We start from the raw sequence: 17,404 nt of genomic DNA, 5'->3' as shown, positions 1-17,404 counted from the left end.
TTATGAATTTACCTGTATAGCCTTAACTTTACAGCATGAGTGGTCATGAATTAGTGCCTGTGTAAACTGGAGCAAGAGTTCTTTATGAAATACAGATGAATACTACATATAAACCAGTTATTTTAAACCTGTCCTGGGTCCACTCCTGAATTTGTTTTATCTATGGCACTTGAACGTGAAAGATTTTTGCCTATTTCTGTGTTGTAACTTAATACCTAGACCAGGAAACCTATTGGAAGGGCTCGTAGAGAATTGATCTTGAGATTAGGTGCAGTCGATGTAATTGAATGGCTTAATTAGCATTTGGGGAGGAAGAGGAAAAACTCTGATGTAAAATGACCCCTGTAACCTCTTTAGTGTGTTTGTCATTACCAGTTATTAGCTTCAAACTCATAGTATTGTGTTGCTGAGGGCCATTCAGGAGTTGATTCTTGAGGTTCTGAACTGGAGATGGGGACAACGTGACAGCCAACAGCTAAGCATGTCCCCTGCCTGCATGGCCAGTATTTCGTTGCAGATGCTGGGCTTCTCACAGTGGTGGTGTGTGGGTTCTTTGGGGGTTTTTGTGTTGGATTTTTTTTTTTTTAAAAAACCAGATGCCTTCTGTGAAAGATGCGACGACACAAGGGAAAAACACACTGAAGAAAGACCCAATCACACTACAAAGTGTTTCAACTACCAAGGTTAAAATGATGCCATCTGTGTTACCCTTGAAGAAAGGATGTGAAAATAAAACTATCAGCACAACTAAAGCACCTTCTCACAAAGGAGCTGTTCTGTCATCAAGCTCTGGTAAGAGAATTTTTCACTGGAATAATACCACTTAACTAGTTTCTTAAGATATCATATTCAATGTACTTTCTGGCAGAACTTTTCAAATGGTACAAAGCTGTATTTTTGGTGCTAAATATGATTCTAACTAAATCACAAATTGTTAATATGGAGAGAGGAAACAAAAAAGGCAAGTTACACCCCATCACTGTAAAAATCTTATGTCATAAGGAATGTATTTAGGAGGGTGTGGTGCTGTAAGAAGAAACAATATTTAAATATTATTATTTATAGTTTGGTTATATAACAGTACTTTGCGGAATTACAACTGAAATTACTTGAAGGGTGTAAAAATGAAGAGGAGAAAATACAGAGCTTGGGTACAAAGCATTTATGATAAGCAACTGTATGCTATCCCAATGGGAATGGGCCCTTATTTCAGGACATAGCATATTTTGTTCAACCTAATTTTGGTACAGCTCTATAGTTTCCAGAAAGGGGAAAAACATAATTGAAGGAGAGACTACTGCTTGAGCTGCTAATTAAGCTCAGGTTGATTAATACCAAGAGCGTGGCGGGGGGGGGGGGGGGGGGGGGTGTGACACGGTAGGGATCTCAAAACTAGTCTGTAGGCTGCTGTTCAAATCTGGTGACTGGAAACTACATTCTGTAATTGTACTGTAGAAACTCAGAAATGTTCTTTTAGGTTATATGCTTTTTTTAACCAAGTGTGGCAATATAGCTAATTGCAAAGGTAACCAGGCTATAAATGACTACACTACAATGCACTGTAATTTGAAAAGTGTGCACACCCAGCTATACCCAGTAAAACCTGTTCTTTTTTAACCCACTCAATCTAAGATTATAAAACAGTCCAAAATACTTCTCTTAATTATATACAGGTGGTGAAGCATGATAAAATCTGCATCTGTAGCCCTTCATGGGATGAGTCCCTCAAAGAAAGTGGATATAGGCTGTTCCCTGACTTGATCCTTCCTAATGTGAGGGACTTGCTCGATGGACTAAGTACCTACCTGTAAGCCACCAATTTCTTGGAAGACTCATCGCCTCTCTAAATACCAATTCAGAGCTTTCCTATCTGTAATTATGGTCTTAGAAGAACTCAGATGCATATAGGTATACATGTATATTTGTCCCTTAGGTTATTAATCCAGAGTAGACTTATGACACCATCGCTAGAAATATATGTAAGCATGGCTGGGTTATAGGACTAACTTCTTCCCTTTGTTAAAAAAAATAAAAAATCAAATGCACTTTTAGAAGCAGAAGCCGTTTGCTGTTGAAAGTAAAAACCTTTAGTCCCCAAGTTTCTTTAGCTAAAGCTGTCACTCCTTAACGCATTGAATGCTGAAATTATGGTAGTCAGTAGGATACCGTTCAAATTTCTTTTATTGGAAAAAGACTGCTTAAGATAAAAGCATGAAAAAGCACCTCAACGTTTCAAAGTCATGCTATGATCTGATGAGACCAGAATTGTAATGCTGCCCATGAGAAGAATTTATTTTCATGCCCACCATTCCTAGCATATCTTACCCTTCATTTTGTTTATGCTATATTTTGGTGTTACAAAGCGGGATTTGATGCGTTAAACTATTATTATCCCATCCCTTGCCAAGAGAATTCTTAGTTCCTTGCTCCCTGGTAAACATAGTACCGATGCAAATCGGAGGATGGGTGTACAGGGTGGGAGAAGGAAGGATGGGGAAAGGTAGGAGTTAGTTGGTACGAAAACCCTGCTGTGTTATGTGACCCTACCTTTCAGGTAAAACCCTGTCCGCTGCTGCTTACCCCATCTGTTTTTAAAGTTTTTTTGAAGTAAAACTCTACGTACGCTTATTGTGGCCATGTGGCAGCTTCTAAACCAAACTCAGTTACCTGTTCTGGCTAAACCCATACTGTAGAGAGTAACTATTTCTTCCGGTTATTTGAACACTTTGGTATTAAACTTGTGCCTTGATATAATTCCAGCAGTGCCGATAAATACCTCAGTAGCTGTACAGTTGGTTGCTGTCAGGATTTTTCCAGACTAGAGATGAGCTAAATCCAGGATGGAAAGAACTTCTGGAGGTCACCTAGCCCAGCCCCCCTTGCCTGTAATTGGGTCGGCACTGAATTCAGACTAGGTTGTTCAGGCATTTGCCAAGCCAAGTCTTAAAAATGTCCAAATCCTAACGACTTTTTTGCTTCCTGAAGTACTAACATAAATGCAACTAATTCTTAGCCAGTTGCTGGCTGTATTCGGGTCGTCGGGCAGGAAGACAAATTGGTGTAGTGAGTCCATTAAATACTCTGAACAAGAGAAGTGGTGGTATAGCTCGGTGTCATCTCTTGCATGTGGATGTTGAGGGAGAAAAGCAGTCATTCTGTCCAAAATATATCAGTATATGTATTGTTCCCAGAATAATCAAGAGCTTGTGAGCAGTGAATTGTATCATGCACTGTCATTTCAAGTGGGAAGCAGGAAACTCGCCAATAATCAAGAAATAAAAGAAAAAATGCCCTGTATAAAACACCAATTATAAGATCTTTGCAACTTGGCAGAGGTTGAGATTTTTAGTAATTTTTCTTCACTTGTAAATGTAAACTGTAAATTTTCAGTGGCAAGACGCTAACCCAATAGGAAGCATGTCTTCTAAGGAAATGCCCTGATCCTTTCCCAAACAGAAGACAGCAAAAGGAGAGGAAAACTCGTATCTCAAGCATTATATTTTTGTGAGGTTATTCGCAGAGCGCATTAAGCTAAAAATAACTTTATTTATTTCAAAACGGTTGCTGACTGCAGTTCACCAGTATTGGTGTATCTTGGCTGGAACTCAGAGTTTTTGCTGAATTAAACTGGTTCTTTAAAAGGTGAGCCCAACTCGATTCAGTGTATCCAAGTGGTCAGTGAAATGGCAAAGCCCCATTTCTGCAGTAAATCAAGAAATCGGGTCACAGTTGCAAGCTAGGTGCCTCAAAATTATTTCTGTAACTATTTGTTTCCATTCCTCCATAAGACAGAATGACCTGTAATCACATACTCATTCTCGAACAAAAATCTTAATTCTCTACGGCTAATTTTTCCATGGTGGTGTGCGTAGATTTTCTGTAGTACTGGATGGGAGGCAATATGCCTTTTGCTATGTTTGCTATTGGTCAAAACACTTACTAGAATTCAAGACACAGAATAAAATGTTTGAGTTACCTGGTTCTTACTGGAAGGCGTGTGTAACTTTGTAATCTGGACTTTGAACCAGTCCAGAAATGAAAGCAACTATTGTTTTCGTTCCCAGCAAATGCACACAACCTTCTAATTGGATGTACATAACCACTGTGGAGGAGTAATAGCCGGCTAATAGTTGAGGTATTATGGTTTGGGAAGAGCCGTGTCTTTCTCCCTCTTAAAGGGAGGGGGGGAAGGGCACTGGAGAAGCCAAGGAGTATTTGGTGGTCTCCAAGTTTTTCTACTGTCAGCCTGCCCCTGCAACCACATGCTACCACCCATGCGGTTGGATGGAAACGCTGTGACAGTTTGAGCTGCAGGAAATCGCTTGATTTGTGTTTGAACAGCGTGAAATAGGGATATAAATTTTTTACTTTAGATCTAAAAATGTGAATGTCCACCACAACTAGTTGTGGGTTTTTTTTCCCTCTTAGTGCTGACTACGGCCTACCTATAAGTATGTAAAGGAATGGAGCTTTACCTGCAAGTTAAGATTTCTGATAAGCTAATACTTTACCTACCCTTCTGCTTTAAAATAATACCATTGCTTTAAATTATTTTCCACTGTATGAAGCTTCACGTTGTTGTTGATGTCTTAGCTATGAGAGCTCTGTCAAGCCGTATGTGTAATTGAAACTATTTGGGGATATGAAAGCAGCAAAAATATTATTCCTCCACTTACTGTTAAAGACTTCCAGAAATTAATGTAAACCATGTAAATAGTCTTTGTAACTAAAACGTCTTTAACCATCTGACAGTTATTTCTGACGTTTTAGGTACCATTTTGTCTCTGATTTAAGTCACTGATAGCCAAGTAAAGCCCTGTGCTTTATTTACCTTTTCCATGAGTCTAGTCCAGTGGTACTCCCTCTTTGGCTTGCTAGTGCTTTCATAGCATTTAACCGCAGTAATGAAAGGTTGGGTAGTGGGAAGCTCAACAGTCAGAGTTCTGTGTTTCATTTAATATTTTGGACAAGTGAGACCCATTCCGTATGAAAAGTTGATCACACTGAAGGACTTCTCCAGTGTTCTGCAACTAACTGAAGCACGAGGGAAAATAATTACCCATATGCTATAGGAAATACGTTTCAGTTGCATTAGACTACAAAAAGTTTAGTGATGCTTCGAAACACTGATTTGCTTGTTAGTTCATAATTGCTAAATTCCTTATACTGTGTTTTGGTTTGGTTTTACACTTAAATGTATAATTCAGAGAAGCTTCCAAAGTTAAAACCAGAAGAGGCCGTAACAGATTAAGGCTGTGTTCATTGAGTGTTGTTGCTATTTATTGCACAAAGAAAGGCTTTTCAGATGAAAAATTGAAACCAAATGGTTTCAATGGGTTTTCATACAGCTGGAGATGTATATAAACTTGGTAATTCAGTATTTTTTTGCCATAGCCTTTCACAATACTAGTGAAGCGGAACCAAACCAATTTAGTTTCAATAAGCATTCCCATAATCTTGAGTCTATATTCTGACACTGAACCAGGAGCTAAACCAAACATGGTTACTGCAAATCATTTTTCAGCTTGTATCATTCGTGCTGTCTACCATGTGACTCTGAAGTTGGACTGACATGATGCCAAGAGGAAACAAAATATTTTAAAAGGCAAACATAACTTCCAGGTTTTCTGGCCTGAAACAGTCAGGAAATGCAGGACTGGAGAGTTACTTGTAGGAGTATCCATGTACTTTCTCAAGAACAAATCTGAAATACACCAGAGTCTATAAATAAGGCTTAAAATTTAGTTTCAACCAGGTTTTTTTATGCTTTTTGTTTTTTTAATTTTGTGGAACAGCCAGATTTTTTCATGGATCCTAAAAGTAGGGTCCTCATACTCTTAACTTATATAACATCATTATTTGTCCTTATAATATTTGTCCTTGAGTCCAGATTACTTGGTCCTCTCTTCCCTTTCTTTAATACACATGTAGTGCTTCATTACAGTAATTGAAGCCTGTGTTAAAAGTGAATTTAAAACTCCCGTATTCACCTTCCAGAGGTGTTGGAAGAAGGAGGAAACCCATACATGGGTCTCCATGGAACATAGGGTATGTCTGTAGCACGACGTAAAGCTTGTCTGTCATCCCTCTTTGGTCATCTTCATCTAGAGAGCTCCACTGCTCCATATGGAGCTCCACAATGACTGTTTCTCATAACTGGTCCTCTTTTAATTTCCAGTATAAAGTTACCGTTATGTAATGTACCTAATGTATCTGAAAGGACTTTTGTCCAGCTGATCGGTTTGTGAGAGCTCAGGAAGCAGTGCTAGTTGTGAGGGCCTAGGAAGAACCTCACAAGGCGTCCCTTCTGCCACTTGAAATCTCCAATTGCCTGAGTTGGACTTCTGTAGTAATGTTTCCACTCCGCTTTGCCCTCATTTCCTGGCCATCCTCAACTGGAGTGTCTTGCTGGAAGGTGCCTGGAGCAGCATGTGTATCCTTGTGGCAACCATTGACCTCTAAGCTTCTGCCCCAGGTGTTGGTCATTCAGGTACAGAATGGTCAATTCACATTTTGAAGTCAGAAAGGAGCCATAAAATGATGCAATCTGAATTCAGCATAATCAATTTGGGTTTAGCTTTGCCTACATACGCTAACAGAAAAACTTGCTTTGACTAATTTCTTTTGTTACGCCTCATTAACAAGGAGCTCTCACTATGGGAGAGATACTACTCATGTTTTGCAAGCCGTCCATAGGGTTCAGCATAAAAACACCCATTTGGAATAAATTATTTCCTGTTCAGTTTTATAAGTCAAATGGACCATGAGAAACTTGTAAAAGCAGAAGGTTTTTTGTTTGTGAGGTAATATGAGATCAGTTACAATGAATGATTTCAAAGCAAGTTCATAGATTTATCTCTGGTTTGGTAGCCTTAGGTGTGGTCCTCTCTAATTCTTGGGGTAGTAGAAGCAGCAGGGGGATGGTAACGTTTGAAGGTTTGAACATCTTTATTCCAAAGCTTATGGTGTTTCCAGGATTCTGTTGACTTCCAGCTTCCAGAAAGGAGCATTTCACCCTTTCGTCTTTGTTTCTGGGGCCATCAATGACCGTACTTAGGGAATTAAGTTTTCACATATGTCCCCAGACTTTTTACAGGTGACTTGTGACTAGCCACACCAGGGTTTCAATGCATTATACCTGTAGGAAGAAACGTGATCGTACTTGCAGAGGCTGATACTAACAGTCCACCTATCAATGCTGTCAGAAACGTGGATGCAAGTGTAAGAACATTCTTCTTTAGGATTGAGGTGTGCACCAGTTCCCTGCAGGGGAATTTCTCGGTACCTAGTCATTTACTTGCAAGGACATGCTGGTGTGTCTTCAAATAACTCTTCACCTCTGCTGGTTAGTTCTGAATTCTCTCGGTGTGGAGGTAAAGGAGGAGAGTAATAGGAATCCTTGTCTTCCTGAAGAAAACTGTATTTATGTTTACAGTAAGGTTCCTTCTTCATGCAAGGAATGCATTAAGTTTCTCCTGCAACAGAAAACTTAAAATATTTACAGATAATGTGGGTATAAAAGCTGCAACTATCATTGCCCCATCCCTGGAGGTGTTCAAGGCCAGGCTGGACGGGGCTTTGAGAAACCTGGTTTAGTGGAAGGTGTCCCTGCCCAGGGCAGGGTCTTGGAACTAGATGATCTTTAAGGTCCCTTCCAACCCGAACCATTCTATGGTTCTATGAAAAAATTCTCAGCGTATAACATGAAGGGGTGTGTGATATGAAGAGCAGGACAATAACGAAAACCATAACTGGATGTGGTCGGTGGTTTTCTTTTGCCTCAGCATTCTTTGTCGTACATTGATTTGACTTGTGCCCACAACTCCTAAACGGACAGAACTTTCCAATAGCTGGGTTAAAGCTAGAGGTTGGGGTTTGTTTAAGGCAGGATGTAAACAGCTCACAACAGTCTCCTGGCAAAGCTGGAGTGGACAAGCTTTGCCACCACTGTGCAGCTGCCCTGGGAAGCTGGTGTAAAGCTACCTGCCATCTGGTGACTGGCTCTGCCTGGGGCCATAGGAGATGACAGCGTGACTGTGTGGACGTGATCTCTTGTGGGGCTGCTCTAGTTCAGCCTACAAAAGGAAAAACCTAAAATTGAGTAAATCCGGCAGGCAGTACGATAGCAGACTGTACTGGAGGTGGGAAAGCAGATGATGTGAGTTGGGACTTGAGGCCAGGGAGGAGAAGGGCTATTTCTAGATGCTGGAGAGGTCACGGGCAAGGAGTTGAGCCTGAGGGGAGACTGGGAAGGGAGGAGTCTCTCTAATTGTGGAAGGGTTCAACTGGGAGGAAGTCTGACAAATTCCATAACTGGGCCAAATAGGAAGGGAAAAAATTGAAATTTAACAGCAGGCGTACATGGATGTTGTTTTCCCCCTCTAATTGAAAACACCCCAGTTGCTCTTCTGACAGTGGGAGCGTTTGGAGAATGAAAAGAGTTGGTTTCATGGTGGTGAACTGCTACTATAATGCTCTATATATAATATATAGAGTGCATATATATACACACACACTTATATCACTGAAGATCAATTTTCCAGTTCTAGTCTGAGAAGATTGAGCCGCAAGAGGAGGAATGCGTGAATACCTACCCACATGGCCGCTGGTAGCCTGGTAATGTTTTTGTCTCTAACTTGCTGCTGCTTCCTTGATACCTGTGCCAAAGAGGAGCGTTTCCCTAAGGATTGTAGGTGAATGGGAACAATACTGCGGAAGTCTGCATAACGTGGGGAGCTGGGTCTTGCCTTAATCTGTAAACTGTTCTATGATCAGGTGTTATCCCCTAAACAAATGAATCTCTCACGTAAATATTTTTTAGACCCAGTAGTAATTGTAACATTCCCTGTCTTTGCCCAAGTTTATCTTTAGCAGTTGAGGCGTTGCTGGCAATATAACATAACTGTGCCCTGCTTTTTCTTGATAATTTTGGTAGTAATTTGAGACTTCAAAAGGGAGAGATAACTAGAAAGATTATCTGTAAATCTTTGGTAGAATTATGAAACATGCTGTAACCACTCTTTATTCCTCGAAGAAACACTGATATATGTATAGTGTAATAAAGTATAGCTAATACTGCTGAATGGCTAATCAGGCAACCTGGGGGGCTTGCAGCCATCAGAAATGAGTTAGTATTGCTGCTGCTTTACAGTGCTCTTAATAGCAACCATAAACACCCTTACAAATATGTTAAGATCGGTCTGCTGGAAACAATACCAAAGTCCAGTTTGTCTTTCCATCATTTACCTGCTCCTTTCAATAGGTGCCAAAAAATAGCATGTTTTCTTGAAGGTTTGCTCCCCTTGCTTTATAAAGACCTTGTACTGTAGGCTTAGACTGGGTTTTTCATCATAATTTAAGTTATTTTTTTAAAAGCTAAGAAGTTTAGCAGTTCTAAAATAGAACCCTCTGGGTTTTTAAACTTGCAGGAAAAATCAGAAAGCATAAGACAAAAATCCAAAATTCAACATATTCAAGAGATAAGGCAATGAAAGGCCAAACCAACTATTGCTGTTAGCCTTAGGGTTAAACAAAAACAGTAACAACAAAAACATTCTTCCAAAGACTCCTTTTGCGCTTAGTCTGCCCTGAGTTTCTGTTTGGGAAAGGCTTCCAACCATTCATTTCCAGGTGTTGTGTAGCTCGGTGAATGCCAGTTGCTCTGTGCTCAGTTCTAGATGTGAAATGTGTCGATCCAGTTTGAAATGGTGGATTTGGTGAATACGTATTCAACTTGACAGTCTGCCTGGTGAAGTCTTAAGTTCAGTGAAGTCTTAAGTTCACCACTACTGGCATATGTTTATTCTCTCAATTCGAATTTTTTAGGCTCCAGTGCTATTTAAAGGAAGCCTTAATTTATTCTTATCAATAACCACCCATGAGAGATTCATATGAGAGGATGATTATTTGAGTAAGGATATGAAATCTGACTTCAGAGTCTCTTGAAAAATGAGCTTTGTTCCTTGCTTATTTCCATTCCAGTACAAGAGATACTTTAACATACTTGAAGTAACGTAGTTGTTGCGTAGAGACTTTTTTTTTTTCTAAAGAATTGCCAGCTCCTTACCTCACTGTAGAGGAATGTGATATTTCTAGTATTCCACTTCAGTGACTAGATTAAATAACTGATGAAAGCCTGTTACTTTGACGCTATTGCTGGTTGTCTTTATAATTATGGTTCACCAAATATCCTGCTTTTGTGCTTGTTTCCAGTACTTTTGTTTATATCTTCCTGCTTCTGTCTTCAAAACCTATGCATCTAATTCTGTGCTCCCCTTTCTTAGGGAATGGTAATTGTAAAAATATTTTGTAAAACCATTGTTGTTAGTTGAAGTAACACCTGGAGTAGTTGCTTAATGATCTTGTGTCATGGCTTAAAAGAAATCCTCCCTTGAGCTGGGCTTTTGAAAAAAATGTATCTGAGTGCTTGGGTAATTATTTTAATGGAAGCTTATAGGAAAGCACCAAGCAGGAAAAGAACTAAGGAAAGAGCAAAGGTCATCTGTTTGCCGCGCTTCTGAAACTGGCCATCCCAGAGCTGGCTGTGGGTTTGAGTTCAGGGCTGGTTTAGGGCCCTGCTGCATTCCGGTGGCTGCAGAGAAGCCGGGCTGGCTCCAAATCATATACAGGGCACACGCTGTACGAGAAGAGACGCAGCTTTTTCACGTGCTTGCCTCGATCCCTCTTGTGAGAAAAATCACTGTGAAGAAAACAGGATTTCGTTCCCGTACCTCTTGAACTGGATGAACGAGTCCAACACAATAGCAAATGCAGTTGATAAGCTGCGTTTGTTCCTCTGGCTGCCTTTTGAAATATAAACCTTTAACTTAGTCATACAAACTTCTCATGCGGTGTAGGTACAGCTGCCCCTTTCTGTTTGTTTGTTTTGGGGGGGAGCGGGGTTTGTTTGGTTTTTGCACCTTGTTTTGCTGAGAGGCTGTTTAGTAAAGGAATTTCTGACTAGTCTGGATTAATTACTGTTCTGGTATGTTGATCCATTAATGAAACAACCTTTTAGAAAACAATGTGGAAAGTTTTAGAAAGCTGTCACATTTGTCATATGAAGTTTAGTTGTCACAGAAACTTTTTTGCTTTTTTTTTTCTTTTTTTCAAACACACAATTTCAGATACGTGGTCTGGAGTGCTGTTTCAGAGATGTTTTCAGTAAGTGAGAGCTTGTGGGTTATGGTGTTTCTCATGGCATGACAAAGGCTGGGGGCTCTTTAATGAGTTGGAGATACCCAAGTGTCCATTGCAGTAACTTACAAAAAATTCTAAAATATGACTGATAATTTTTGTCTTGGAGATTTAATACTGTGCAGAGTCGCAGTTCTGCAGCTCTGAAGAGAGATCTGACATCAAACGTGTTTAGCGACTCATTGAAGCTTGTGTGGTATATTCCGTGACCTGTATCATCTAATATCCTAATGCATGTTTAGTATATGTTGTATGTAGGATTTCTCTTTTGTTACTGAGTTGATCTGCACGGAGGGAAATAGCTTGGATGTGGCTTCCTTTCCTAGTGCTGTTCCTGGTTTTCCCTTTTTGAAACGGTATTTTGAGACAAGTTATCTAATCCTGTCACACCACCTACTGTTGAAAAGCAGACACTGGGCGTAAATGTCTTTCTTGCCTAGATCTTAATGTAATCCCCTTAATGTCACGCTTTCTTGGTCCTAGTGCAAATTGACGGTTTCTTGGTCACTGGTATTTAAGAGTGGAGATCCTGCAGCAAAACTGATGTTGAATAAAGTGGAACTACTAGCTAATTTTGTCATATTTCAGCAGTCTCTTACATAGCTTAAGCAAAACTGAAATGTGGCTTATGGTGACAAGAATAAAGGGAAGGGTATTCCCTTTAAGTAGAAACTTGAGTGTTCTAAGTCAAATCTGAAACACTGTAGTCATCTCTTTTTGAGTAAGATAAACTATGTCTGTCAGACTTGAGAATGGCAGTGACATCAGAACCTAAGGTATCTTGTAAAATAACTTTTGTTATAATAACAAAATATTTTTGAAAAAAAAAATTAAGCCTATCTTCCATATCTCTTCTTGTTTTTGTACAAAGTAGAAAACCTCTTTTCTGTAGTTATTGCGTAGTTTAAAGAGCTTGAGACCAGAGCTGACAGGAGTCAACCCAAGTTGACAGTGGTGACAAGACAGGTCTGTGTGTACACAACTTCTTTTGTGCCATTGTAGTTTTAATCTGGGTGCACGCTTTTCAGAAACAAACTAAAAGCTTAATGTCACTAACCTCAAATTTTCTTGCAGAAAATGTTGTTGCTTTGTTAGTAGTACAAGGGTAAGCTCCTGTCTGAAGATGGCACACCTGTCCCCTATATAGACACTCTTCCTATTTGATTAACTCAGCTATTGGGCATTTGTATTCAACAAGCTCAAATGAAAACAGCAATTAATGCAAAAATATGTCTGCATCAGTTGGCCACTAAGAACTTGGTTCCAGGGAGTGCTGTTTAACTAGTTCTGCAGAACTAGTCAGTTTTCAGTACATTATGTGAGCACACCACTTGATACTCTCAGGCTGTGTTAGTCCTTGACGGGATGTGCTCTTTTAGAGCGCAGACGGGGGGGTGGGAATCTGTTTTGGAGGTGGGAACAAACAAAATAATCTTTCTTGGATTGTCTTTGAGATGGAGGTTATAATTTTTATGGGATTGCCAGTACAGTGAACCATAATACATAGAGGTAGGAGACTGCAAGAAAGATTTCATTTCTTTTTTTGTGCGTGTCTGCCTTGAAGGCCTGTCTGTAATGCTCTTGACTTGTTCCTGAGGTCAACATGCAGGTAAAACGGGATCCTTTAAATCCTTGGAACTGTCTTTCTGCATTTACAATAACATTTTTTACCATGTCGATGTGAGGTAGATTAAACCTTTTACATGTATTTTTAATGTGTGAATCTTTTTACTTGTAGGCATATACATAGAAGCAGCAATTGTTTATTTCCAACTCCTTTATTCTTTTCTCTCCCTTCCTTTCACCCCTCAATTGACAGGTACAGGATCTTTGCCAAGAGAGAAGCAAGCCTCCGTGAAAAATTCTCCAGTCTCCTGGGCTAGCTCCGGTAAATCGCTCACCAAATCCAAAGTGCCTGTCAAAGGTCTTCAGAGAACACCTAGCATCTCGTCGGTCAGCAGCACTCAGAGCGAGCAAAGTCTTTTCAGCAGTAAGTATCCGTCAGTATATGGGTTTTAACTGACAGCCGGCATCAGCTGCTTGTTGAAAAAAAAAATCCCCTTGAAGGGAGTCCTGTCTGACAAAGGCCTGTGTTAATTCTCATTGTGCAACTTATTATTAGTGCTAGGTCTCTGGGGCTCTTAACTTACAACTTTCCTTCTTGAGACATGTCACCTGAAGGAGCTTTAAGCCTTGGATTGTGGTTTGATGAGTAGAGGTTTCAGTAAAGCTCCTCTTCCATCCCGAAACATCACAAAAACAGCGGCTCTTCTTGAGCAGAAGTTTCCTTACGTTTACTTATAGCGTAATAAGAAATGTCTGAAGGATGTGAAGGGATTACATGTTGTAATACTTGGAATGGCACATTACAGATTTTTTGATACAAACAGCTCTTTTTGAACTAGATTATATCTGTTTTCAGAATTTTAAGACAAAAAGTGTAGATGAGATCGAAAGCAGGTATGTGAAACTGCTTTTAGAATATAAAACTTTGCATGGGTAGACTTCTGTGGTGATTTCTAAGGTAACTGTAAGCATTGGTGTGTGATCTGAACCAAATCCATCTTGATTAAAATTAGGGAGAAAAATAACAGAACTAGCTTTGATTTGAAGCTCTACAAAGGGTCTGTACCAGCAGGTGTAGGAGTTCTAGGGGCAAAAACCTGAAGGAAGAAACACACAACTGACTGTCAGATATATCAGTATTCCCAGCTACACGTATTCAAATATTCTGTTACCATCGCGTCGTTTGTTATATCTTGGATACCGGGCAAAGGCCTTTCCTTTGTGCCAGATGTCATTTAAAGCTGTCTTCAATGGACTGAAAGAGAGAACTGTGATTTAACATACGTTTGTAGTTTATGTATGCGCATATACATGCATATGTATATAACTCAATTTTCTCTTGCCCTTTTTTCTTCCCTGTAGTGCCTTCATTAAAAAAACCTAAGACCTAATATATTCCTCAAAAGAACGAGTACGTGCAATAAAATACGCGGTGCCTGTTCCTGTGTAGTCGGGTCGGTTCTGTTACCGTGACAGCCATGTTGACTTTTGCTGTTCAGGTTTAGGATGTATCTGGCATTCCTAAGCAGCTTTGTCCTCTCTTCATTTTACTCCCTCCTGTAACAAAGGGAAGGGGTCATCGCTTCGTAACAAAGAACGGTATTCAGATTAAGTATTCAAACAGATGACTCCTTATTTAGCCTGATTTGCTAGCTGGTTTAATCTGTTTTGTCCACTGCCTTGAAGCTTACAATTTTTTCCACTCCGATTCATGAAGAGCAAGCAGGGAGCAATATGAGAGGTTGAACATGGCTGCAGTCTCTTTGGCTTTCAGCTTACTTTGATCCTTTTTAAATGACTATACCCGGAGGACTCCGCAGTTGCACAGAAACTAATTTTTCTCCTGTTATTTTCATCAATTCTACACTAACACCACCGACTGACTCAGGAAGCCACTATGATATTACCTTACTGACACTGCTGGTAGTGGGATCTTACAGCTTTTGTATTATTCCTTTGTTAGCCACGTTTACTGGGAAAAGAAGTAGGTTGTATTCCTTTTTATTTCTTTCTTTTTTTCTTTTTTTTTTTAAAAGCATGTATTTTTGTGGAGGTTGGTAAACGTATGCAATGTTTTGACTTGCTGATTTTCCATGAGATGATTTTTCTTTAGTTAAACTGTTACACTTGATGAGAATGATTTAAGTCTGATGGTCAGGTTTTGTGAGTATAATGAAATTAGGTTAGATATGATTCACATACTAGTATAGTGCGGTTTTTGTGACTTTATATCAAATTGAAAAGAACTAATGACTTGACGTTGTACTTTAATGTTTTAAGTACGGTGTTGTTAATGTTTTTAATTATTTCATTTCGTCTACTGTACAATAATGTTAGGAAAAAAAAATCCATACTTGTAAACCTAAAATGTTTTTTAGATTGATGGGATGCACAGAGATCAGGAAGGGAGGCTTAGTCTGTGAATGTTATGAAATTTAGGACAAACTATTGTGATCCTGTCAACAGTATTGAATTGATGAAGTCACTTGGCTTGTTTTGCTTAAGGAGTTTGCCTTGTGTTAGCGGAGGAAAAAAAAATAATTACAAAACGGAGCGTTTCTCCTGCTGTGTCAGCTCAGCCCTTTGTTATGGGATATCCTTGGATTGGTAATTTCCTGTGGCAGCATTAGAGAGTTTGGTTTTTTTTGTCTAACGAGCACTTGAGTTTTATGATTCTTTTCTCTAAAAAGACTTACTATTTGAGCAGTGTGGAAATAATGACATTTGAGGAGTTGTTGTTGTTAAAAGTGTATTTTGCATGCAAGCTGTCAGTTTGAGCATTGAAAAATTGTATTTTTAACAGCAGAGAAATCTTCTCAATTTCACTGCTGAACTGAAAATGTATCATTTGAACCATACTGAAATGTTTAAACTCTGAGGTTAAAAAGCAAGAATCCAAATTGGAATTGCATTAGAATAATTGCATACAATGGAAACAGTGTTTCAGAAGTTAAAAAGCTGATCCGAGCAATTGACTTGGAGCTGCCTTTCCCTACGGTCAATACTTCACTAAAATTCTTTTAATGAGTTGAGTTTTTAAACCCTTTAAATTTCAGCTGGGGTGAGATCACTTCATACCTGTCTGTCTTTCATCAAGATTGCAGTACCTGCTCCTAATTGTGTGAATAACCATCTTTGAATCATATCTTGACCGAATTTTGCAAATTTTGCCTTTTATTTTTTTCTGCATGTGGTCTGATTACCTGACTCCAGATCCTCTAATATGAAGAGACAGTGCCCTGATGAGTCCCACACCAGAAATGCTCTCACTTACCCAAAATATTTCTTCCATGGCACACTTCTGATTTAGAAGCAAGTAGCTCAGCAGTTTGTGGGCAGTTGTTAGCTGTGTGCAGTGAACTCTGAGCAAAAATCCTTACTTTAGTGATTTATGGAAAAAGTTAAGGACTGCTTCAGGCCTCTTGCTGTACTAAACCAAATTGGTTTGAATCATCTGATGCTGATCAGGGTCAGATTCCTGCAGCATAATTGTGTTATTGATGTGTTAGGCAAATTGTTCCTCATGTATAGACTTTTTATTTATTTTTTTTTTGCAGATACTCAGCTTTTGTGCCTTTAGAGAGGCTCCAACTTTATTTAAAAAAAAAAAAAAAAAAAGACGACTTCAGTTACATATGTTTCTAAAAGAGAAAGCAGTCCCTCTTTCTGTTGTTGAAAATGTATTGATTAGGGGCCAAAAAGCATCTTTTTTTTTTAAGCAGTTAATTTATGGCTTATGCATTTGAAGACACTAAAATAATCTCAAGACTGTATGTTCATCTTTCTGTGAACAATATTAGATATGTAGTTCACATTAGCACTTTAACGAGGCTGATTTTTTTTTTTTTTAAAGGTAATCTGAGGCAAACCTGATATATGACACACCCTCCCCCCCCCCCCTTTTTTTTTTTCTTTAAATGACTAGAGAAAAAAGAAACAGTGTGATGAACTATTCCAGTGTCTTTGGTTGTCTCTGGTAAATGCAATGTCAATTTCTTATTCTTTAATGTGTCAGAGTACATAACTTTTTAGTACCTGAACCAAAGTCTACTCAATCTATACTTACTGTAGCAGTATTTTCTTTTTTTTTTTTTCCCAGAAAAATAAAACAATGCTTTCCCCAAATTTCAGTTTTGTTTTTTTTCAAGGAAAAATTTCTATTGTGACAATAAGCCCAAACCTCTAAAGTTCCTTTGAAATGGAACAAAGTGTCTTCTGTAGCAACTGCCCTGTTAGTTGGAAGCCTGATTTTGACGTGGGGTATGATTGCTTGTTGTCCTGCCTTTCCCAATTTGGGTCTGTTACCCCTTTTCGCAGGGAGTATTTTGCTGTATGACTTCATCTTTGTCTTTGGGGATGGAGGGGATCTTCTGAGGTCTGCTGTCACTGAGGAGGTTGCTGTTATGAACAGAGACTACAGGAACCTTTCTTAAAACTTGTTTGGGAGCTGGTGAATGCAGTTGGGCTCACACGTTTTTAGTGTCCCACAAGAAGGATGGAAGGGGTGCTGAGGTGGTACGTGCACCACATCATTGAAACAGCACGCTCAGCTCCAGTAAGAGAGAAGAGGGGAAGGTGTTGCATGAGGACTTTGTCTGCGTTTTATTTGTTTTTTATTTTTTTAACAGCCAATTCTGTGACC

The 17,404-nt window shown here is 39.3% G+C and overlaps 1 protein-coding gene across 1 annotated transcript in view; it reads left to right on the top strand.

The window, feature by feature from the left end:
• The window catches only part of MTUS1 (microtubule associated scaffold protein 1), a 94,061-nt gene that overhangs the window by 3,663 nt on the left and 72,994 nt on the right, over window positions 1–17,404 (top strand). The window contains exons 2-3 of the mRNA XM_074588181.1: window positions 597–792; window positions 13,016–13,186. Of these exons, the coding sequence (XP_074444282.1) occupies window positions 597–792; window positions 13,016–13,186 (367 nt within the window). The remainder of the gene's footprint in view (window positions 1–596; window positions 793–13,015; window positions 13,187–17,404) is intronic.

The sequence above is a fragment of the Larus michahellis genome, chromosome 5 (genome assembly GCF_964199755.1).
Source record: "Larus michahellis chromosome 5, bLarMic1.1, whole genome shotgun sequence".
Classification (NCBI taxonomy): domain Eukaryota; kingdom Metazoa; phylum Chordata; class Aves; order Charadriiformes; family Laridae; genus Larus; species Larus michahellis.
This window is presented reverse-complemented; position numbering and strand designations above follow the sequence as displayed.